Genomic DNA, 24,223 nt, shown 5'->3' on the forward strand with positions numbered 1-24,223 from the left:
GGTGTACAGCAAAATAAAACATGGCCAAAGTTTCTTATTTTCCAAACAGCAGCATGACTGTGGGCAGCTTAATGCTTGGTTTTGAATTTTACAGATTTATACAACTGTGGGTTCCAAGAGATGAAAATTAAAAAGCTTTATACCAATATGACAAACAACAGTGATCAATATTGGGTCAGATATGTTGTACATGTTGCTGGGAATGCTCTAATAAATGAAAAGAGGCAGAAGTGTCTAGCAGCTACATATTTGGATAAGCCCCTCCCCCTTGACCTCCTCCTTTCACAGCAATTTTGAACCTTGGGTGCGTTAGCCATCATCAAATTTAATTCGAAACTACACTTATACAAGAGGAAGTTTAGCTTATTTAACATAGGACATACGGTAGAACCTCTTACAAACACCTCAGGAATGGAAGTTATAACTTGCAACAAAACGTTGTGGTTCTTTCAAAAGTTTACAACTGAATAGTGACTTAATACAGCTCTGAAACTTTAATACACAGAAAAAAATGCTGCTTTCTCTTTATTTTTTTTTTTTTTAGTAATTTACGTTTAACAGTATTGTACTGTATTTGCTGCTTTGGAGGAGTGGGAAGAAAGGGTGGTTGTCTCTGCTGTTGCCTGATTGTGTATTTCTGGTTCCAAATGAGGTGTGTGGTTGATTGGGTAGTTTGTAACTCTGAGGTTCTAGTGTACTCCATACAGATACTCCCTCTCTGGCTGGAAAGTGTTTAAGTGCTGGAATACGATCCTCAGTCAGTCATTCTCCAGGAAATCCGAAAGGAGGGTGAGTCTTCACTCCCTCCAAAAAGTTGACATAAATGAAAGAGCAAGATAAATTTAGCTTCAAGTAGTTCCAGTGGCTCGAATAATAGGAGCAATGTGGATTTACTTGTTCTTTAATGTTATTGCTCTGTAATGGGCTCAGTTATGTTCTCAGTAACGGTGGAAACAGTAAAATGGCATATCCTTTAATACACTCAGCTATTTTCCCTTATCCAAACCACACTAGTTTCATTTCAAGTATATAAAGTCCTATCAGTTAAAAGTAATTGAAATAGATATGAACATAAGTTCTTTCAATTACAGTTGTACGTTCACCTAAAGTGAATTTCTTGGCAGACCACCATGGATCATTTGAATGTTCATTAACTACATTATCCATGCAACAAAAACAAAACCTTAGATTTTTTTTTACCAAGCCACTTAAAAGCTTACTTTTTATTAAATTTTCTATTCTTGAAGGTGTGATGTGTTCCACCATAAAAGCACATATACTACTTCTGGCTGAAAATCTAAGGAGTGCACTCATCTCTGCAATGCTAAAACTGCTGTGTCACCATTAATCCACTTTCCTCTGCATATTTACTTTCTGGATACACAATTCTAGCAGTTTATAAATTAGTCTAAACTATTATATTTTACTGAAAATCTATTCTCAGCTCCTCTTTTTCCTCTCCTCACATGTTTATTTCAAACTTTTCATTGCTTAGTAAGTCATAAAAAGAGCACTGTATGATCATACCATATATTGCACCATTGCTGTTATCACCATTGGTTGCATCTTGCTGCCTTTCCAGTTGTATGCTCCTCAATGGCTCCTGGCAGACATAGATTGTTAAACGGGGCCTAACAGACCTGCAGTTTACAAAGGATACATGTAAATTTTAAAAATAAACACACTTGCCCAAAAATGGTATGAAGGATTTATATCCATCTTATTTCAGCTGCCTTGCAAAAACAATATACTTAACATTTTGCTGCTTTACAAGCTATTTTAAAAAAAAACAAAAAACACCTCATACAAACTATCACCAGTGGCTTAATCTAGTCTCAGAAACATTGAGATGGTCTGCCAGATGCTGGTAAATTTAAATTTAAAAATTAATTCAACAATTTTAAAATCACTGACACAAGACTTGCTTACAATGGAATCCTGGAGCACAGCTACTGAATAGCAATAATTACATCTCTTATAAAGACAGTATGTTACTAAATATGTATTATCAGTTTCATTTGTAATTAGAATTCTGTATTTATTATTTAGCAGCCATGACCTCAAAAAATTTAGGTTCTTTATAGCTCACCTAAATGAGAAGTTTTGTCTCTTGGCAACAAACCCATCCGTCTTCAAGAAATCAGTACTGCCCAACTGCATTGCTACCAGGCTTACAGTCTACCTTTGAACTCATCAGTGCCTGCATCATATCTGTAGCCTGCCCTGAAGGTGTACACAAAACAGTCTTCTTTTGAGCATATTACTGCCAACTCCTGAGACAGCTAAACAGGCATATGCCAACCTAATTCTCAATTCATATCTCCCAAATCCCCTATTCTAAGAAAGGCACATTACTGCGATTGAACGTTTGTAAACTTGGCATTTTACCTGGATTTCAGTGCATTATATAGCCGAATGCCATCGGCCGGACCACAGATTTGTACCAGGTCCTCTCTTGTCAGCTTTAATAAATCAGCACCTGGAGAAATTCAAAAGAGCAGGATTTAGCTAGTTTCTTTTAGGACAAGGAAGCTCAAAAGAATCCAATATTCATTTAAAAACAAGTGACAAAATTGGCCCTTGAAAAACAATGCAGCTCTGCAAGATAAACACTGACAGCAAACAAAGACTAAAAGATGATTTTGATAACACTCCTGCAGAACACACAAGTACTTGCTGACACTAAGAAATAATTACCTGATTTTCAGAGAAAGTAGCACCCCTAGCTCCAGCTTAATTCAGCCCCTTTGAAAATCAGATAATGTGACTGCAAAATGTCACCTGTTTTAGTACAAATGGTTTTCAAATATTAGACTGCTTTATAGATAAATCATAGTTTAACTGGCTTAAGACAAGATTAGGATATTTACACCTGGGCTAATGTGTTTCAGTCAGATGCAAAATGGAGGGGGAAAAAAAAAAATACACCCTCATAGAAGTGTTGATTTATCACAGCCTGCTGATCCTTATATTATAGTATAGCTTTTGGGACACTATTTATCCTAGACTGTGTGCACTGAAAATGCTCTGGTTACATTGCTGTTCCCTAGAAAGATTGTGCATATCAGAAAATTTGGATGAAAATTCCTCTGACACCCGTCACAGTTGCTCAATGTCCATATGTTAGCTGTATCAAGAACCTCAGAGAGTAGGGCTTCAGCATATATTTACCAAGTTCTGGCAATGTGTATTGCTGTGCCACAAGATCAGCTGATGTCCACTTCTCCAACCTTCTCTAATTTGAGTCAGTTACCAAAGAACAGTCTCACAAATGGTATCGAGATCCACATTTACAGAGGAATAACTATAAACTATTTCTACCATATGCCAACCAATACAAAGACCACAATATTAAGTGCAGTTCTACTCTGAAAAGTGATTACGCAAAAATGGCACTTTCCTAATAGACAAATCTGCATCCTACAGTGTATTCGGAATCAGATCAGTTTACGTGACAAATTTTTTAATCCGAGCAGTAACATAACATGTTCAATTCCATTTCTTTCTTGTGCAACAGAATAGCGTATTGAATTCTGATTTTAAAGGCCTATGGCCCTCTGCAAATCTACTGAAGACAGTGAGGTTATACAGATGTCACTGAGGGCATATTCTGAAAATTCAGCTCCAGTTTGGCAGAGGAACTTCAGGGTCTTGATGTGCAGTGGAGAAGATGGTGCAAAAAGGTCTACATTTATTAGACGCTGGGGATCTTTTTAGGAAAGGCAGACTACACAGAAGCAGTGGCTCCATCTTAATAAAAATGGAACCAAACTGATGGCACAAAATAATTTAGGTTTTGATTGAGTTCTTAAACTAGGAGCTTGGGGGAAGAGGACAGGAGATGAGCAGTACAGAGACATCTTTCAAAGATATCAGTAATTATAAGGAATAGTACTATGTGGCCAATACAGGGCAGCACAAAATGCAACTGATCTAGATGAGGGACAGGAAAACCAGAGGAAACTTCAAAGAAAGGTGTTAAATAAAAGCACAGACATCTGTCCCAAAAAAAAAACAACTATTCACATATAAACTAAATGGCACAGCTGGGCAAAGTTTAGAGAAACACTTTCTCGACGTTTTAAGTGGTTGCTTATATCTAGAACACGAGAGGCTATTCTCAATTTATTCTCAAGTAACACACTGGTGTTAGATTTCAGAGCAGCAGTCGTGTTAGTCTGTATCTTTACACAGGAGTTAGTTCGAATGTGTCATTAGCTGTGCTGCTAAGTAAGAGTGATCACATATAATTAGGGTCAAAATTCAAGGGGGATGCAAGATACCAAAAAGTGACACAGTGACAGTTTCAGAAAGCCAGGATTTTAATAAAATGATAAGAGTAGTCAAAAAGTCCCTAAAGGCAAAACTTAAAGAAAGTAAAATCCTTAGAAGCGGCATGTATACTACCTAAGAAGAAAATAGACTCATAAGACCTGCATGCCACTGAACAAAAGGGGAACCAGGCAACAAAGTGTAAAGGAGTGTGGTGAAATGACAAGGTTCTTGAAGTTACTTGACCCAAAACTGCTATCCCTCAAAATTTGGAAATTGGACACTAGAGAAGTCAGACAGCAGCATAAGTTATAGCAGGCAATAAGAAGGGCCAAAGTGGATTTCAAAGAGCAAATAGTTAAATATGTAAAAACTAACAAAAAGTTTAGTACATCAGAAGCAGAAAGAAATAAGTGAGGTCTGCTAGATCACTACAGACTAAAGGAACAATCATTGGGAACGAATATATGAGTCAGAGACCACCAAAGAAAAAAGGCATCCAGCATTAAGCCTGGGTTTATATTTCCTCTGGAATAGAAGTTTGTGCATTTGGTATCGTCTTCTATGGACAATGAGGGGTTCTTAATTGATGGAATAGGAGGTCTATGACATAATTCAGCTACCACTCACGTTGGACCACTGCATGCCTCTTTAAAACGTCTCTGGGAGGTGTATAGACAATGGGATAATCCTGTAGTGATGGCACTGCTTCTAGAGCCTGATGGTTTCCTGGTACAGAGGGGATTATCACATTCCTCCCTGTTTTTATACAGTGCATAGCAGACATGTCTGTCAGGATTGGTACCATGGAATTTCACAGAAGGACAGGAACGCTATGCAGGCTAGTCTGATGGCCGCAGCTTCAAGATGGTCAAATGTAATCACAGATCCTGGAGCCATGTGTCTTGCACCTACAGGTGGTTCATGAGAGCATCCCACCCTGTCCCTGAATTGTTTGTGATAAAATGTCAGTCAGGTAGGGGACAGAGTCAGTTCCCTTTCTGTATGTTCACTGGATCCAGCCACAACAGCTCTTGTAGGATGTGGGATAGGACTGACTTTTTTGTTCATGTGGTGTCCGGACAGAGCATACACAGTTGTAAGGGCTGAAGATTAATTCTGGCAAGCAATGTCACATATATACATAGCAACATGTGGCCTAAAAGCTCCAGACATACACACACCATCATAACTGGGTTTGACTACAGGTAGTTTACCATCAACTGGAGACACTGGACTCTGCTCTATGGCAGGTAGACTGGCTGATAGGGAGTTGATCACTCAAACTCTCTCATCTGGGATGTTAGGGATTTTTTTCATTGCTCATGTGGAGTTCTAGTTGGGGGAACAGAGAGAAAAACTTAATCCAATGTTGGGATCTGCATCTGATCAGCCTGTCATCCAAGTAAGGATAGACGAATGTGCTCCTACTACTGCCTGACACTTAATGAACACTCTCGGTGCCAAGAAGAGGCTGAAGGGCCATGGTGCCTGTATTTGTTGAGTCTCCTCAGGTCTAAGATAAGAAGGGGGAGGCCTTCATCCTAATTGGAATTAGGAAATACTGAGAGTAGAAGGCTCTTCCCTTGCATTTCTTTGGAACCTTCTCTATGGTTTCTAAAAGCAATGAGGCCATCTCTGATTGCATGAGGGGGGCAGGGATGTGGTGGGCAGGGGTGAAGAGTGGAAGTAGATCGGGTAGCCATGGAAAGGATCTCTAACACCCATCTGTCTGATATAATGGCAGACCATGCCCAGTGGAACAGGCAAGGTGGCTTTGGAAGGTAATGCTCATTTGACCAGCTTTGATGTGGTTCCCAACTGTGTAATCAGATTTGCTGGCATGTCATAGGAGCGGTATGCATTGCTGAAGAGGAGGAAGGTTGGCACCCTATCATACCATGGTATTTTCTGTGCCTTGTATTCAAGATGCCTGTGCTGGTATGCAGGCATCCAAGGCCTCATCTGCAGGTGAGGATCATATGGCTTGAGATATGGGGCTGGGGTGTAATTCCTTGGAGAATTTAAGGTGGCCTTTGAGTCTTAATGAACGTACAGAGCACTCTGCTGGCTAAAGGGCTCTGTGCCCACAAAAGTTAAATCTTCAACTATGATCTTTCCCTCTCCCTCGGGATATCCAATACTTGGAGCCATAAAGTTCTGCACATCACTATGGTGACCACAGATCTCACCACAGTGCTGGAGATGTTCATTGTGACTTGGTGTGTCATCCAGGCTACCAGTTGACACAACTTTAACCCTTGATTAGGTTTCTAACCACCTCTCTGGCGTCTTGTGGAGCACTGCAAGAAGGGGGGGTGGGGGACACCTTGTCCTAGGTTAAGAAGTTATATTAGGTCAGTAAGGCTGGGCAGTTTGCTGCATGCAATTGTAGAGAGAGGCAGAAAAGAGTGACTTTCTCCCAAAGAGGTCAAGACTTTTCAAGTCCATGTCAGAGTCATAGACTAAATTCAGAAGGGACCATTATGATCGCCTAGTCTGACCTCTTGCACAATGCAGGCCGCAGAATCTCACCCACCCGTGTCTTTGATGGTACTCTTGCTCAACTTAGATTTCTCCTGTACCACGAACACAACTAAGGAGCCTAGGTTGGGTGGAATACAGAAATATTCAAACCATATTAAAGGTATTTGGTACCTCTTCTCAACCTGTTTCATGGTGGGCATTATTGTGGCTGGCACCTGCCACAGGGCCTGGCTGGGTCAAGCAGCCCCTCCTTTCTCGGGATGGTAATATTATCCAGGACAAGAACTGATAGGATGTCATATAATTTGGTATTTCTCTTCTACCACTGCTGTCTCTACCTCCATAGTTCCAGTAACCTGCCGAGGGAGTTCCTGGAATATTTTAAAGTCATCAGACATTGGTACCAATGCCAAGGATACTGCCTTTTCAAGGAGGTTCCGTAAGTGGCAAGATGGGGTGCTGGTGTTGCTCTATCCTAGGATCTGGTTCCTCCCAATATTCCAGCATGGTCTGGCCAGAGATGCTGAATGGGAGTGTGACCTCTTCCTCTATTACAATGAAGACCGGTTCCCCGATGCCTGAGATGGTGGCATTACTGTTGACTCTTGGGCATTGACCAGTCCATTGCTAGTCTTCTGGTGGTGGCTGATCCTTGTAGGGGATTCTGGCAAGATGCTCCATGGTACTGACCTCCAATCTCTAAACCTCTCAGTTTGAAGATGGGAAGAATGTACGTCCAGGTCATAGTGAGAATGAGACAACTCCTCTAAGAGCAACGACTTACATGGCACAGTCAATACCACGGTCTGTACCAGTACCAGCAGGTGCTTCGGCACTGGAGGTTTTTCCGAGTCTACCTTGGGCTTATTCACCATGGTTGGTGTTGATGCTGAAGGGGTAGGTCCTGGAGAAAGGGTCAGTGCTGGTGTGGTCTTGGAGCAGCCTGTGGCACCCATTTCCCTAGCCCTCAATGCTAAACAAGGCCTGGTGGATTTCTCTGCAGAGGCTTTGTATTACCTGTCTTTATGGGAGGACACCGAAAGTTCTGTCTGGAGTCTCTACCACTATGCTTTAAAGCAACCTGTTGGTACTGGACTTTGATGCTGTAGTTGGTGGTCCCTGTTTTGATGCTGATGATATCTGCTTTGGTGCCATGGCAGCTGTGCCCTATTTCTTTCTTGGTGCTGTTTTGTCCACGCTGGTATCTTGTCTGCTGTGGAGAGTGCTGAATGAGCCTGGCTTGTCCTCTAGAGCTCATCTCCTCAGGCCTTAAGACAGACCTTTATGGATTGTTCCGCAAAGTGGAGTTTGACCCTTGTGTCTTATGACTAAACAAACATATCCTAGCAGGAAATGTCAGGCACACTGAACATCTGCTTGGTATGTGTGATTCTCCAAGGTAGAAGAGGCACCAACTGCATCCATCTTTTAGTGGGACTAGTCCAGCGCAGCATGAACAGGGCTTGAAGCCTGCAGGTTTCAAGTCTGTCATGTTAAGGAGCAATTTTAGAGGGCAGGTTAACCTCCAATACCCTGTCCAGTCAAGTGAATAGGATCCCAGCAGTTGAAGAGGAAGATAATCAAAGGAGTTCTGAAGAAGTTCACAAGATTTGAAGAAGGTTGAGACAAATCTATGGTCAGACATTCACCATGTTCTATTGTGCTGCCATGAGTGGTAAGAACAGACTGGCCATTCCACTCTTTATGCCCTCACATGGGAGCATGATATGGCACAGGGTGTACATGTAGCCCCAACGGACACTGCTACTCAAGAAATTCCAGTCCCATGCATGTTTACAGTGGGATCTACACTGACATGCTCTAAGAACAAGGGGGATTTCAATAAAATTTAGAAGTAGCAAATTCAAAACAGCAAAAAAAAAAAAAAAAAAAAAACTTCACACACCATATGAAGAAACTAGAACTCACTGCTACATCGTGGTGTTGAAGCCAAAAATATTAAGATTAAAAAAGTGATCAGCTATACATATGAATAAAGAATAGTTGTTATAGTTAATGCTAACAAATTTTGGGACAAGATCAAGCCTCATGTTTTAGGGCTTAAATCTGTGACTCCTAGGAATTACAGGAGACCTAACTGGGGAGAAGAGGGGCCTACATTATCTCACAGCTGCCTTATGAGAAATCTCTTGCGCCTTCCTCTGAAGCACATGGTACTGACCAATGTTAGAAACAGGACACTGAACTAGACAGACCATGAGTCTAATCCAGTGTGTCAGTTCATTTTCCTCCTAAATAAGGAGTGAATCAGCATTTAACTGAGTTTGTAAACCATCATTACTGGTGGTGATGCAGAAGAACGAACGAACCCAGTTCCACTTTCAGGTGTCAGGTTGAGTTTGTAGAGCTGGCAGTTAAAGGCAGCTTTTTCCCTGTAAACTGAACTTTTGGCCTAGAAATCAGAAAGACACTAAATAGTCAACCTCATGACACTATTTTTACAGAGTAATTTTTCAGATAAGACTCTCACTCAAAACTTGAGGAAAAACTCTAAATAGACATTAAAAAAAATACCTGAGAAATTTGAAAAAAGCCTTGTATAGGTAGAGAACCTATGTTTGAGTAACCACTGCTGAGTTTCCTGGATTGTGGCTGAAGGATGAAGTTGCTGTGAGAAACAGGGGTTGAAGACAACAATTTTGATGTTAATTTGTTTTTATAAAACAAAGTCAACTAATTTTGTTACATTATTAAAAACAATTAACTATCTCATTTCCTTTCATCAGAACACACTAATAATGAAATCAGTATGAATCACCTCCACTTCACTGATTATTCAGCAATTAGGTACAAGGTTTGCATTGTGTAACGAAAACCAAACAGGAATACAGATACTTACATCTCCAGACCCTTGAGAAGTTCCATCTCCTTGATGATTTGGGGAGGAAGAATTGCTACGGTGGAAAGGTGGAACAAAAATAAATGATATTACTGGATTTTTAAAAGTTAAGAGAATAAAACCATTCAAGCATTACTGATAAAGGTAACCTTCAAATTTTCAAAATGATAAAAAAATGTCCCTAGTTTATGGCAGCAGCATGATTCCTAGGTTAAAGACCACTCAGGGAATAAACTGGTCTGGTGGAGATATGCTGTAAGGAAGAGGAATATCATCACTTAGACTGTGCAAATCACTTGGTTCCTAATCTAATCCCTGCTAGTCAACTGAAAAAGCAGCACCCATAATAAACTCACACATCCAACCATCTATCTTAAAAGGAAGAAATGAATAGTGGTCACAGGATTGAAGAGGTAAGAGAGGTGCTGTCCATCCTCTGATGCACAGGGTCAGTCACAAAAAAGGTAGAGATGCCAGGATCAGCTTTCTGAACACCCTGAAAAAAATTAGTGGTTCTCCTGAATGTTGCATTAGTGGCAGTAAATTACACCAATACTTCACATTTATATAGCACTTTTCACCCCAGTTTCTTATATTTTTATACATATGGCACCACTGCAGAGACCTCTGACATGGAGGGCATCAGTCAACCAGAGCAAAACATGAGATACAATAGCAGGCTAATCTCTACTCTTAACGTAACATTCAGCTCATACAGATTCAGTTTTTAAAGTCTAATCTGAAAGATTGATATAGATACTGGCATGGAGCTCTATTTTGAGGCTTAAACTAAAGGATGTGCCAACCATACCAAATGGTAAACACATTTCTACAAGACAAATGAAACATTTAAAACCTGATATTTAGATTACTAAGCAATCCTTTCCAGCAGAGCCTATAAATTTCAGAGGTAGAGGTACTGTGGGTACTTTAAGCTTTTCTATGCAGAAAACACTTCTCTCAAACATTCTTCTTCCCCCAACACCCCATTAGACCAGGTCTGATGGGTAAAATCTGTAATTTGCCACTGTCATGGCATCTCCTTCCCAAACACCACCGTAAGCAAAGAGATGCATATTAATGTTTTCTGTAAGTGCTTCAACTACAGCATCTACTGCCAGTAAGCCATCACCCTTGAAGATGATAAAGCAGAAAGACAAAAGAAAGGTGGGGAGAGAAAGACAACACTCTTGATCATAAATCTTCCCCTAGGTCCCTCATCTTTAGTTGTGCTATCTCACCTGACTCTCCCCGCCTTCTCCCCCTTTTAAATGAAGGAAGGAAGGAAAGTATTTGATTTAGCAGCTATTCCTGGTATTTCACTGTGAATTTCATAGATTAGATTTACTGTAATATCCCCCTTCCCTTACAGGAATAAGCTATAGTGGCACAAGCACTTCTATACCAATATTACTGTCCACACGAGGGGGGGGTTGTACTGCTGTAACTTCACTGATACAGTTTAAGTGGTCTGACTTTTGTGTAGATAAGGCCTTAGTAAGTACCCAGTTAAAAGGAAAAGAACTTGTTATGAATTGTGCTAGGGTCAATAAGTTAAGTTTCCAGCAATGGATACTGAGCAGGGAAAACATGATTTCTGGAACCGGAGGAATAATTTTACAATTGAAAAAAAAATAAATGCCAAAAGTTTCAGAGTTCTGAAAAAATCTTGGCCAAAGTTCTACATTTCTCCCCCGCAACTTAATTTTGGGGATTGGTAGTCAATCTTCCATATTTATACATAATCTACATTCAAATGAAAGGAAAATGCTTTAAGCATAAGATTAATTTGAAGTATTTTTTAAAAATTAAACTACAGAAAATAAACTTACCTGTCTGGGACACTGTAGGTACTATGTTGAGCAGAGGTAAAAGTTGGTGTTGGGGTAGGACTGTTGTTTACAAATGCCGTAGGAGTATCAGGCCATGGTGAGCACTAAAGATAGAGAAAAGAATTAAACAATAAGTTGATTGTAAAACCTCATGTCACCTTGGCATGTAGTCCTACACTCAAAAGCCCTGAATTCACTCCTGTAGAATTTTAATCTGAGTTTTCAAATTAAGTTTCCCCCACCCCACTTGTTCCATCCATGTATCTGAACCTGACCAGGAATTTTAACTAAACCAAAGCTGTTCTAGTCATTTTTTCTGTTCCATGAAGGAGATTCCTATTTATTAACAACTTGATTATTGCTTTCTTATGACACAATGAAGGTGGTGGTGATGGACCTGATGGAAGGACTGCAGAGATTATTCAGTTTAAAAAACGACATCTGAAATCTGCACAAAATAACCCCAATAGGCAGCAAATGGCTACAGAAGGTTCAGGGATAATGGAGTATAAGCAAAGCTGAAAAACCAGGATTTCAGAATGGCACTCAGTCCATAAGCTTAAAATGTGCCTACCCTGACGGTGCTCACATCAGCTGTTGCTCTGAGATGTCTAGCAGTATTTCTCTTTCAAACAATCATTCTTTGGACTGAAATTTAAGAGTTATTTAGTAGAAGACTAAATTGATGCCCACATGCAGTTTTGCGTTCTTGTGAGTTTCATGCTAAGCTAGGAGTTTTATTCATGAAGTAGTAATTCATCACAAGCATTTACTGATAAACCCACTGTCAAGTTAGGTCAATTTTTTTTTAAATTGACCAGCCAAGATAAAAGCCCTTTAAAATGACACTGGTGTTAAGTGCTCCAAATGCTTTATCATAATCTATTAAAAATAAAATTAATTAAAAAAAAAAGATTTAGCTTTTAATAAGGAAAAGTGCAAGGACACGTGGATAAACTGTAAAGAAAGCAACCAAACAAAGATTAAATGAACTGAAGGCCAAGACCATGCTAGACATGCCAACACAGGTTTCTGATACACTCTTCATGATTGTCTGTTAACCCAAATGTAAGCTAAGTTTCTTTCAGGCAGTTTTTAAAGCTGTTTCTTGTCCCTGAAAAGCAAGAGCTAAACAGTAAGTCCCGGAATTTAACAGGTGCCAGCACTTCAAACATGGAAGATCCAGTGAACTTGAAATCCCTCATATGTCTGAGTACTAAAAGGCCCTTTTTATCGACAATAACATGAGAAAAATCTTATGCTGCCTGCACATTTTTTTGATATCCTTATTAATCTTTTTGTGCTGGAAGTCTGGCTTTCACTTGCCAGCAATGGGTACACCAAAAATCTTAAAACTGGTTAATGTTCCTAGAGACACTGGCTTGGGGCCTCAAAAGCTGGAAAACTTGGAAATCACACATATAAAGTGGACTCAATCTAGAGGTGGATTTGTGATCTTATTTTTATTACAAAGAATGTCACATTGTTACCACGTACAGATATAGCCAACACTGGCATACTAGACTGTGACTTCACTCATACTAAACATGATTGTTCACTGTTACCTGGTACTCCCCACCCATTCTATCATATCTACCTGATGTCTCTCATTATAAACTAAGACTCTAAGCTCTCAGGGACAAGGACTTATGTGTGTTTACAGCACCTAACACAATGTGGCTTTGATCCCTAATTGTGAGCTTTAGGCAAAACCACAATACAAATAATAAAACTAATGAGCCATCTATTTCTCTAGCACGAAGAGGAAAGTTTAGAGGCGGAAGTTTTCTGACATACATGACATAGCCAAGATACTACCTCCTGCCTGTGCTCTAGTGAGGCAATTTTCTGTATGTACTTACCACTAGGACATTGTGTTTTGAAGTGTTTTGATTTTAATATAACTTATAGTAGATTTTCTTTAGTTAAAGCTGCCAAAGGTTTTTTAATTTTAACTTTTTAGCATTTACACCAAATCAGAATGACCTGAGATTCTGGAATTCTGGAAGTAACATTGCACAGTTGGCTTTTGACCAGCCTTAAGGAAAAATAAAAAAGAAACTCAGTTCAGTTGGGACAGTGGGGTAATTTCCTTTGAAGATTCTCAAAATTCTCAACCCCCACAGTCCAAGAGACTTCACTATAAACAAGACAAGAATTACATCCCTCTAACTCTTTGGCTGCTTTCCTGAAGTGTTATGGTTCAAAAAACTTGAATTTTCTGATACTATAATTTGTGATAAAATACTATATGATACAGCCCTACCAAATTCACGCTCCATTTTAGTCAATTTCACAGCCATAGGATTTTTAAAACCTTAAATTTCATGATTTCAGCTATTTAAATCTGAAATTTCAGTGTTGTAACTGTAGGAGTCCTGACCTAAAAAGGGAGTTATGGGGGCGGGGAAGGGGGTCACAAGGTTATAGCAGGGAGGGCTGCAGTACTGCTACCCGCACTTTTGTGCTGCTGCTGGTGGCGGCTCTGCCTTCAGAGCTGGGCAGCTGGAGAGCACTGGCTGCTGGGCGGGAGCCCAGCTCTGAAGGCAGAGCCACCGCCAGTGGCAGCACAGAAGTAAGAATGGCATGATATGGTATTGCCACCCTTCTGCACTGCTGCCTGCAGAGCTTGGTCCACAGTCGGCAGCTGCCACTCAGCTCTGAAGCACAGAAGTAAAGGTGATATGGTATGGTATTGCCACACTTACTTATGCACTGCCCCCTAAAATAACCTTGTGACCCCCCTGCAACTCGCTTTTGAGTCAGGACCCCCACATTTGAGAAATGCTGGTCTCCCCTGTGAAATCTGTAGAATATAGGGTAAAAAGTGCACAAAAACACCAGATTTCACAGTCCGAGACATGTTTTTTGTGGCGATGAATATGGTAGGGCCGTAGCGATAATGCTTACTTAGTACTTTTCCAGTACTCTAGACATAAACATAGTTACAACATACTTGTTTTGCTTAAATTTTCAAGGTCCCCCACCCCATGAGGAATATTTACTAGGGCAGCCAAGCAATTAAAAACAATTAATCGCTCAATTAGTCACACTGTTAAACAATAATAGAATACCATTTATTTAAATATTTTTGGATGTTTTCTACATTTTCAAATATATTGATTTCTATTACAACACAGAATACAAAATGTACAGTGCTCACTTTATATTTTATTACAAATATTTGCACTGTAAAAACTAAAAGAAATAGTATTTTTCAGCTCACCTCATGCAAGTACTGTAGTGCAATCTCTAGTGTGAAAGTGCAACTTATAAACGTAGATTTGTGTGTGTTACATAATTGCACTGAAAAACAAAACAATGTAAAACTTTAGAACCTGCAGGTCCATTTAGTCCTATTTCTTGTTCAGCCAATCGCTTAGAGAAACAAGTTTGTTTACATTTACAGGACTGCTTCTTATTTACAATGTCACCTGAAAGTAAGAGGCAGCATTCACGTGGCACTTTTGTAGCCAGCATTGCAAGGACCATGCCAGATATGCTAAACATACATATGCCCCTTCATGCTTTGGCCACCATTCCAGAGGACAGGCTTCATACTGATGATGATCCTTTAATGTGTTAATTAAATTTGTGACTGAATTCCCTGGGGGAGAATTGTATGTCTCCTGCTCTGTTTTATCCACATTCTGCCATATATTCCACGTTATAGTTATCTCAGATGATGACGCAGCACGTTAGTATTAAGAACACTTTCACAGCAGATTTGACAAAACGCAAAGAAGGTATCAATATGAGATTTCAAAGGACAGATACAGTACTCGACCCAAGGTTTCAGAATCTGAAGTATCTTCCAAAATCTGAGAGGGATGAGGTGTGGAGCATGCTTTCAGAAGTCTTAAAAGAGCAACACTCAGGCCACGTCCAGACTAGGGTATTAAAATCGATTTTAGATACGCAACTTCAGCTACGTGAATAACGTAGCTGAAGTCGAATTTCTAAAATCGAGGTACTCACCCGTCCAGACGACGCGGCATCGATGTCCGCGGCTCTCCATGTCGATTCCGGAACTCCGCGCGGGTTGATGGAGTTCCGGAATCGATGTAAGCGCGCTCAGGGATCGATACATCGCGTCCAGACTAGACGCGATATATTGATCCCCGAGCAATCGATTTTAACCCGCCGATGCCGCGGGTTAGTCTGGACGTGGGCTCAGATACAGAAACTACAGAACATGAACCATCAAAAAATAAAATCAACTTTCTGCTGATGGTATCTGACTCAGATGATGAAAATGAACATGCATTGGTCTGCTTGATAATGATCCCAAGCAGAGCAGAACCCGTCATCAGTATGGACGCATGTCTTCTGGAATGGTGGTTGTAGCATGAAGGGACATATGAATCTTTAGCTCATCTGGCATGTAAATATCTTGCAACATCGGCTACAACAGTGCCATGCTGATCTCACTTTCAGGTGACATTGTAAACAAGAAGTGGGCAACATTCTCTCCTGCCAATTGTAACCAAAAACTTGTTTATCTGAGCGATTTGCTGATGTAAGACTGAGTGGACTTGTAGGCACTATATTTTTTAATGCAATACAAAACTTTAGAATTATGTACACAAAATAACTTATTTGTAAGTTCAACTTTCATGATAAAGAGATTGCACTACAGTACCTGTATTAGATGAATTGAAAAATACTATTTTTATCATTTTTTACGGTGCAAATATTTGTAATTAAAAATATAAAGTGAGCACTGTACACGCTGCATTCTGTTGTAACAGAAATCAATATATCTGAAAATGTAGAAAAACATCCAAATATATCTAATACATTTCAATTCGTATTCTATTGTTTAACAGTGCGATTGAGATTAATTTTTTAAATCAGAGTTAATTTTTGAGTTAATCATGTGAATTAACTGCGATTGACAGCCCTAACAGTTACACAATATGTACATTAAAAGCTGTATGTTGCTCTCATTGTACCACTTTACATTAAGCCATGTGCCCTTACTGTTCACAATATATTAAAATAAGAAAATGAATATACAAGACAACCAGTCAGAGGCAAGACAAGGATATTTGTGTCCACCACAGCACAGTAAAGTGGTTGCTACTTATCAAACAACTTCTGTTTGACATCAAAATAGTAAAACAAATGAATATCCCTAACTTCAGTCTAATGACTTTCAAACAACTAACATTCTCAACCTTTCAATGGCCTAATATTTGTTCACCCTTACTTTCTTTTAAGCCATTGACTTCAGACCATAGAGTCTCACATGAACTTCATTTCTCTTTAAATAGCCTTGTTTTATAGAAAATTTATTTATATAAGAATTGATTAAATAAAATATTACATGACAACAGCAAGACAGATGTCAGCATTCTTATATACATCTATGATGTCTTGCAGAAGAACCAGAAATACTTTCCAACAAGCCACAGTTGCTTTAATCACATCTGCAATAACTAAAAAACTTGTATCCATGGAACAATCCTCCATTATTCTGTCTTGTTATATGCCAGGGTAGATAAAAATCAATTATTTAAAAAAAAAAAAAAAAAAGGTTTTTTTGATAATGCTTTGAGGGAAAAACCATCTAAAGATACATTATAGCTCAAAGATATCTCATCATGTAATAGGGATTATAAATTCTAATTCTATAGTATGAGACAATATATTCATATAATGTTTAAGAAAAGTTTTGTAAATGAGTTCCAATAACTCAAGGATTAGGGACCTCTGGAGCCACTTCTCAGAGCTGTTTTCTCCCTACTCTCAAAACACTGAAATTCACTCTGAATTTATGCTTTGAGAAGGTACCTAAAAAGTCAGATTGTGGGTCCTGTGAGAAGTTCACTTCCTATCCAAAGTATCAGATTTAGATTTAGAGTGTGCTGCTTGATCAGCATGACTATTTATAGAGCCGCCATAATGGCATGTCAAAGAACATATAAAAATATAGGGTTCCTATCCCAAATAGCTTTTAGTCTAACATGACCATATACAATTAAAAATTCTATTCATGTAGTAAGTTACTTTAAACACAGAGTCAGAAAACGAGGACATTACTGTCCCCATAATTCTAAATCAGTCATGCTGCACACCTTGTACTTTTGGCATGTAACTTGAATATATTAAAAGATACATTTAAGAAGAAACAAGCATAAAGTAGTACTAGGTACATGCTATAGGGCCAAGCAAGTTTTACTATGATAACCTTAATTTTAAGTGTCACCCACCCATATACTTTATACTGCATCGTTTGGCTTTGTTTCTCCAGAGGAGTGGAAGAGAATGCAGCAGTGTGGAGGAAGGAGATATGATCACATGGAAGATCTCATTTGGGTACTAAGTGTGTGCACATGGTCAGAGAGTAGGGCATGGTAACTCAAAGACCCAGAAACTTCCAGAACAGAGTGGTAATTACCAGACACTCTCAGTTGCTGTTCTGAGGCTGTATAGGACATTTTCACTGTGGGCTACTCACCTAGCAGTCATATTCTAGTCACTCTCGGAGAGCTGAGCCAACCAGAAAGCACTGAATGGGGTGATTATAAACAGGTGTTAAAAGTAGCCCCGTGGACTCAACAGGTAACTGACACAGAACCATGAACAGAACTATTTGCTGTGAGGGCTGGGTCCCCATCCCTGTACCACTTTGGACATGGGCTGCAGATTTCTGTTTCCCTACAACAGAGAGCACCTATCAGCTGTTAACCCAAGGCTTAGAATGCTGCTAGCTGTGGAGGTCCACGTTGTTTGCTGACAGGGTTCTGAAGTGTTTGAAAGGACTGAAATGCTGCCATTTCTCAGGCTCTGAAGAGTCCAGGTGACATACTGTGGTCACGCTACAAGGAGCGAGAAAGCCCGTTTGAAGATCAGAGGGGAATGCATTTTGATAGGTGCACTAATGAACAGAAAACGTTATGTTAAAACCTTGTATTTGAATGTTTGTAACAAATAAAAAGGGAGAAGTCTATATAAGGAACACCAGCAGATTTACTGTTTAATACCTTTTATTTAAAAGTTATTCACAGCATTCCAAATATACTTCTACCTCGATATAACATGATCCAATAGAACATGAACTCAGATATAACAGGGTAAAGCAGTGCTCTGGGGGGCGGGGAAGGGGGGGTCTACGCACTCCAGTGGATCAAAGCAAGTTTGATATACCGCGTTTTCACCTACAACGTGGTGAGATTTTTTGGCTCCTAAGGACAGCGTTGTATCGGGGTAGAAGTGTACTATTTACCATGGGTTATGCTATTTACAAGTGCTTTGTGTGCATTAAATGTTTGTTTTACTAAGAAGATGTATGGTACTCGCTCTCTGAAGCTGACTGGGAACTATCAGCATCCATTTATCAAGGTTTACATAAAATAGCCCTGAAGTTTAACTCTAATTTTTTCTGAAAAGTCCTTACAAGACAGAACTATAGCCTGCTTCAGCAAAGAGTTAAGCTGAGGTGCAGTATAGTTAGACACAATATTGCATGAGCAGCCCATGTTCCTCATTATATAAACACCAAGTCAAAAAATGAAGTGTACTATGAACTGAAGTTTTTGTATTCTAATTTTGTATTTCAATTAACTTTTGTTTAAAAGAATTAAGCTCTGGACAGTTCAAGCCTTACAGTTACAAAACCTAACATTCAGCATATTATAAACTTCACATTTGCCAAGATTATAAAGTTTGAGGAGTATGGCTCATAACAGAGGCCTTTAATCATTGAAAGCCTTCAGCCTATAGTTCTACATAACTTCCCTTGAGACAGGCAGGACACGAATTGCAGGATTAAAACAACAACAACAGACTCCTGGGCTTAAAGAGTCTTGACTACAAGGGAAGAAAGAGCAGTGAAGGCCTAATGAAATCATTATGAAAAGGACTAGGTCTATTTTTGCCAAATGTAAGGGAAGTTCTATCTTTCTCTAGAGACTAAGCTCTGGCTTTCCAGCACTTAAGAGGGATGCAAATTGGAGATCTCCTTCCCACAGGACAACACCTGCCTGACCACTAGCAGCAGCAACAATATGCACTTAGCAGGAGGCCACATCCAAAGAGAGATTCACCGAGCACAGGGAGAAAAACTCCCTGGGCATTACCATACTCTAAAATACCTAATTAGTCAGAAAGGAAAAAGAGGTTAAGAAACGTGAACACTGGAAGCTAAGCCTTGCCATCTGAAAGAGCTGCCTCCACCTAGTTAGAAATGTTAACATGCTTTATAGGGAGAGACACATGTGCACTGATTTTTTTTTCTCCTGTATACATCTATTGATGGATATCCTGCCTAGCAGCAGAAGAATGTCTGGGTTGACAATGGATACTGTAGAAGAAATGTAAGAGCTTTAACTAAGGAACTAAGTATTCCACGTTGCCAGTATTTTACTATGAACTTTAGTTAATTCCAGACATCCTAGTGTTTACTACAGAATCAAGTAAAACAAAATTCTCGAAAGAATTTATCCCACTGTTTACAGTGCTCGCTTATCATAGCGCCTCAGTTGTGTGTGGCATTTCATACACAAAGAATGAACAGGTCCTTTGCCTTGAGAAATGTACAAGCTGAATTTTGAGTAGCACACAAAGGGATGAGGAAGTGCGGAGGGGAATAGTGATGGACAAAAGTCAGCTAATTGTCACATAAGTGCTTTATGGGAAGAGGTGTCACAGAAATACGAACAAAACTTGCTTGTTCAGTGAATTAAGTCAAATAATTGACTTTCACAGGTGGACATTAACATATGACCAAATTTACCAATAGGTAGATGCAGGATCATGACTTGCTCAAACCAATAAGTTGCTAAGATCTATCTTAGAAATAAAGATATTGGAAAATATTTATCGTTCACCATAAGTGTCAATTTAAACACCTGGAAGGTTAAAACTTGATAGGGAAAGTGTAAAATACACATAGTTGCTTCTTTTAAGCAGACAGATACAGGATTAAACAGAGGGTCCACATGCTGTGAGAAAAAGTAGTGCTCAGTAACATTAAGCCTTGCTGTATCTGACTGAAGAACAAGGAGAACTAGATGCAGAGAGCCAGAGGAAACAAAGTACTATTACTACAAACAACCTCTCTGCAACAATACATGGGGCTTTAAAAGTACAAATGTATATGGAAACTTACATTAAACTCAGGTGGAAATATGGGACAAAACATACATGCGGTAACTAAATTTTGCTATTTACTTTCACTGATTACATATATATAAAGAAAGCAAATAGCTTTTTAAAAACATCTAGCTATTTCAATAAAGGAAATGCAGGTGTAAACTGAAAGCTCTTGGCTTGTTTGTTTTTTTTAAAGGAGTTATGCAGTCCCTCTGCAACAATCTGTCTTAAGTGTTAGATTTAGGAAGCATTCCTCACTGAAACAGAGTAATTGGTGTAAACAAGAGAGAATGAAATTAAGCCAAGGAAGTCAAAATGTTTTTATTTTTGATCATGGAAGTTTCTCCTATATCTAACACTGCACAAGGTATCTTGCACAATGAAAAGGTAAGCAGAAGTCCCTTACAGTGCCTCGCTTTGCCAGAGAATCACCGCAGTCTGCTGGCAAAGTCCGCTTGCTGGACTTTTTCTGCTCATGTTCAACTGCATCTTCAATTATAGGCTCAAGCCTCATCTGGACAAACACCAAAGATTTGGATCAATTTCTTTTCATTATACAGTGAGGAAAGATCTAAAAGCCTTTTAAAAACTTTTGTAATCTTTAGAAAACTGTATAGAACTCACTGGTGTTTAAATAAAAAGAAAATGCAAAAACCCAGTGAGGCTCTAGCCATAAACTCAATAGTCTCTAAAAACGTGGTTTTGAGCTCAAATATGACATGTATAAATAAAACCTAAACCCCAGTTTTTGTTTTTTAGCTGCAAGGTTTTTAGATCTGTACACGACTCTTGTTTTAGAATTCAGCACAAACAGTGCTCTATCCAAGGGTATTTGAATACAATATCTACTATATAGCCAAGTGAAATTTACTCAGCAGAATCTTAAAGGTTACTGGTGTTTTTCTTTGGGACAAGTTTGTCATATTAAAAAGCCTACCTTTGTCTATATGTTTATGCTGTAACTCTCCCCCCCCCATTTTGAGGATATAATTTATTTACTGCTAATATTTCATATATTGTATCTAGATAATTTTTCTTCATAAATACATGCAGTTCCATCGTGTTACCTCTGTGAGGACTGTGGTGTCATACGAAGGTTGATACTTTTCTTTTTCATGTGCAGTTCGCTTCTCCATCTTTTCTCTATCTGTTTTCTGTTTCCTGTCTGCTCCTTTTGGCTAAAAATTAATAGTTTAAATGAACAAGCAGACAGAGAGCAGCTTTGCAACTGAAATATGGATCTAAAAATCAGCCATTATAATGTAAACATGTTTTCTATGTCTAAACTTTTCTTTTTTTTTTTTTAAACTGTGAACCATTATTTACATCTATTACCTTAAAAACTTTGATTTGGCAGCTGGCTGAATGCAAATGATCTGTATATTCTCCATTTTCAGTCTGCTTAAAAGTGTCAACCTGAATCCTAAAAGGAACTCCTTTTTCACCTCCATGTTTACGTGGGGTAAATTCAGTGCTGATGCAATGTACCTGAAAAACAAAGTGAAGCTGTATTCCATTCTGGGCATATTCTTAATACTTTTGCCACTACCATTATATAAATTTCTCTGACAGGGTGAGCAACAAGTTTTGGTTTATTCAGGAAATGAAACTGGAAATCCAAGGGAGGTAAGAACAAATTCCTTTATCTTTGCTTGCCGCACAGGCGTGGAAGTCAGGTTTAAACCTGTCCCTATTTACTATCAATACATCACCTATATTCTCCCCAAAAAGTAATACTTTAACTCCTATATCTTTCACAACATTAAATAACTGTTGTGGATTGTCATCATATGTTACTAAAAAAATCCCTCTCAAATTCTTATATCGGATCTTAAGACAAATATAAGAGCAGAACAACTACATTAATCATGATGAATAAATTCAAAGATTTTTCCAGGTACTAGTACACAGTGGTATAATTTAGCTAGCCTGAACATTAAGATTTTTTTTAGTACATCTTGAAATTTCTATCAAAACCACTTACTGGAACGATTTTTAAATCTGACTTAAGGCTGGGATTTTCAAAAAGGAGGCTAATGGAGGTAGGTGCCCAAGGGTCAATGAATGGCAGTGGGAATTGATACCTAACTCCCTACAGCTTTTTTGAAAATACCAAAATAAAGGCATTGAGTTTATGAGACAAGTGAATATCATGGCAGTAAAAAGGTACAATAAAAAGAGAGTGTTATACTAGGGAACAGTACAACAGTTACAATGTTGTAGGGCATTAAATATTCAGTATATCTCCAATGCCACCACACTGCGCACTCCCACCTTCCAAACAGTAAGAGTTGACTAAGCTTTTCTTCATGCCATGAGCACATTCTGCGAGGCTGAAAATATAACTGTACAAACAAAAGTAAAATGGATGGCTCATTACACACTCTTTACTCCCTTGCAGCAAAGCCTGACAAGGAAGCAGACATTGTAATAGTTGTGTAATTCTTTGACAAAGGAAGAATTATTTCTGTCAGGGTACAGTAGCACAACATCATTTACTGCCAACGTGGGAACAATTTACTTGAGCTAATAAGCGAAGGAATATTGCCACTTATTGCTTTGCATTTTTTCTTCATACCAATACCTCATTTTTTAAACAAAATTATCCAGAAGGAAGACTGTAGTATAATACAAAGGATTCTAATGAAATCTAATTCCATGGAATAAGCCACTTAGAAAAAAACCCTGCCTTGACTATAACAACAAACAAACAATCAAGAATCTAACATTTTATCAATCAGGTAAGTAAGAGAACTAAAAATCTGCTTTGAAATCTAGTGATTTCAAATGCTTTCTCTATTGATAAAGCAGATTAAGTCCTATTGAAGGGCTCTATTAACTGGAACTGAAGTAATTGAACAACAAAAGTTATTTACAAGAACTGCTTTAAAAATACACCTCCGTAAAAATTTATCCATACAAAGATGTAAGAGTAATCATTAATTTTCATTTAACCACACTTTCATATTCATTTTACTGATCTGTTTTAAAAAGCGCTTCTGTTCTAAGCTATGTTTAAAAACCTCATATCAAGATGAAAACTCTGCTAATGTCACCTGCAGAAGAAGCAATTGACTGGATCTAAGTTTCCAAAAATGATGGATCTAATAGGATAATTTTGCTTTTTACTAGGATAATTGTATAGGAAACAATTATATAGCACAACTGTTATCACATTCATGACCTAACAAAAACCAAATCAGCACACATCCAGTAAAGCAAAGTTTCAAACCTGAATAAAGGCAGATGTACGCTTTTCAGGATCCCACAGAAATTCAACTGCATTGAGCTGGCTTGGATTGGTCTTTATATCAATTACTCCAACAGACATTGGAATATCTACATAAAAAGGAAAGTATCAGAGGGTAGCCGTGTTAGTCTGGATCTGTAAAAGCAGCGAAGAATCCTGTGGCACCTTATAGACTAACAGACGTTTTGGAGCATGAGCTTTCATGGTTGAATACCCACTTCGTCAGTTGCATCTGACAAAGTGGGTATTCAACCATGAAAGCTCATGCTACAAAACGTCTGTTAGTCTATAAGGTGCCACAGGATTCTTTGCTGTTTTTATAATAATGGAAGTATATGCTATAGGAATACAGCAGTGAGAGGACTTGGTTTGTTTTGAATAAAACCCCATTGATCTGTAAGCTCCTGTACAGTGAAACGTTCT

General features: G+C 38.7%; 2 protein-coding genes across 8 annotated transcripts in view; one reads left to right on the plus strand and one right to left on the minus strand.

Annotated features, from left to right (window-relative positions):
* FBXL2 (F-box and leucine rich repeat protein 2) overlaps positions 1-20,922 on the plus strand; it is a 148,345-nt gene extending 127,423 nt beyond the window's left edge. The window contains exon 16 of one of the 2 annotated variants that reach the window (XR_003998871.1): positions 17,708-20,922. The gene's annotated coding sequence lies outside the window, so the exon portion shown is untranslated. Of the gene's footprint in view, positions 1-11,833; positions 13,508-17,707 lie in introns of those variants that run through there. The other variant, XR_003998873.1, reaches the window with a different exon arrangement.
* Positions 1-24,223, minus strand: part of UBP1 (upstream binding protein 1) — a 75,496-nt gene that overhangs the window by 18,117 nt on the left and 33,156 nt on the right. For 3 of the 6 annotated variants that reach the window (XM_030551224.1, XM_030551222.1, XM_030551223.1), the window contains exons 5-13: positions 23,783-23,889; positions 21,886-22,038; positions 21,618-21,728; positions 20,957-21,064; positions 11,452-11,555; positions 9,620-9,674; positions 9,295-9,388; positions 2,389-2,479; positions 1,528-1,640 (exon numbers count right to left, since the gene is read on the minus strand). In XM_030551224.1, coding sequence (XP_030407084.1) covers positions 1,528-1,640; positions 2,389-2,479; positions 9,295-9,388; positions 9,620-9,674; positions 11,452-11,555; positions 20,957-21,064; positions 21,618-21,728; positions 21,886-22,038; positions 23,783-23,889 — 936 coding nt within the window. Of the gene's footprint in view, positions 1-1,527; positions 1,641-2,089; positions 2,224-2,388; positions 2,480-9,294; positions 9,389-9,619; positions 9,675-11,451; positions 11,556-20,956; positions 21,065-21,617; positions 21,729-21,885; positions 22,039-23,782; positions 23,890-24,223 lie in introns of those variants that run through there. The other 3 variants (XM_030551225.1, XM_030551226.1, XR_003998870.1) reach the window with 2 other exon arrangements.

This window comes from Gopherus evgoodei, chromosome 2 (assembly GCF_007399415.2).
Source record: "Gopherus evgoodei ecotype Sinaloan lineage chromosome 2, rGopEvg1_v1.p, whole genome shotgun sequence".
Lineage (NCBI taxonomy): Eukaryota > Metazoa > Chordata > Testudines > Testudinidae > Gopherus > Gopherus evgoodei.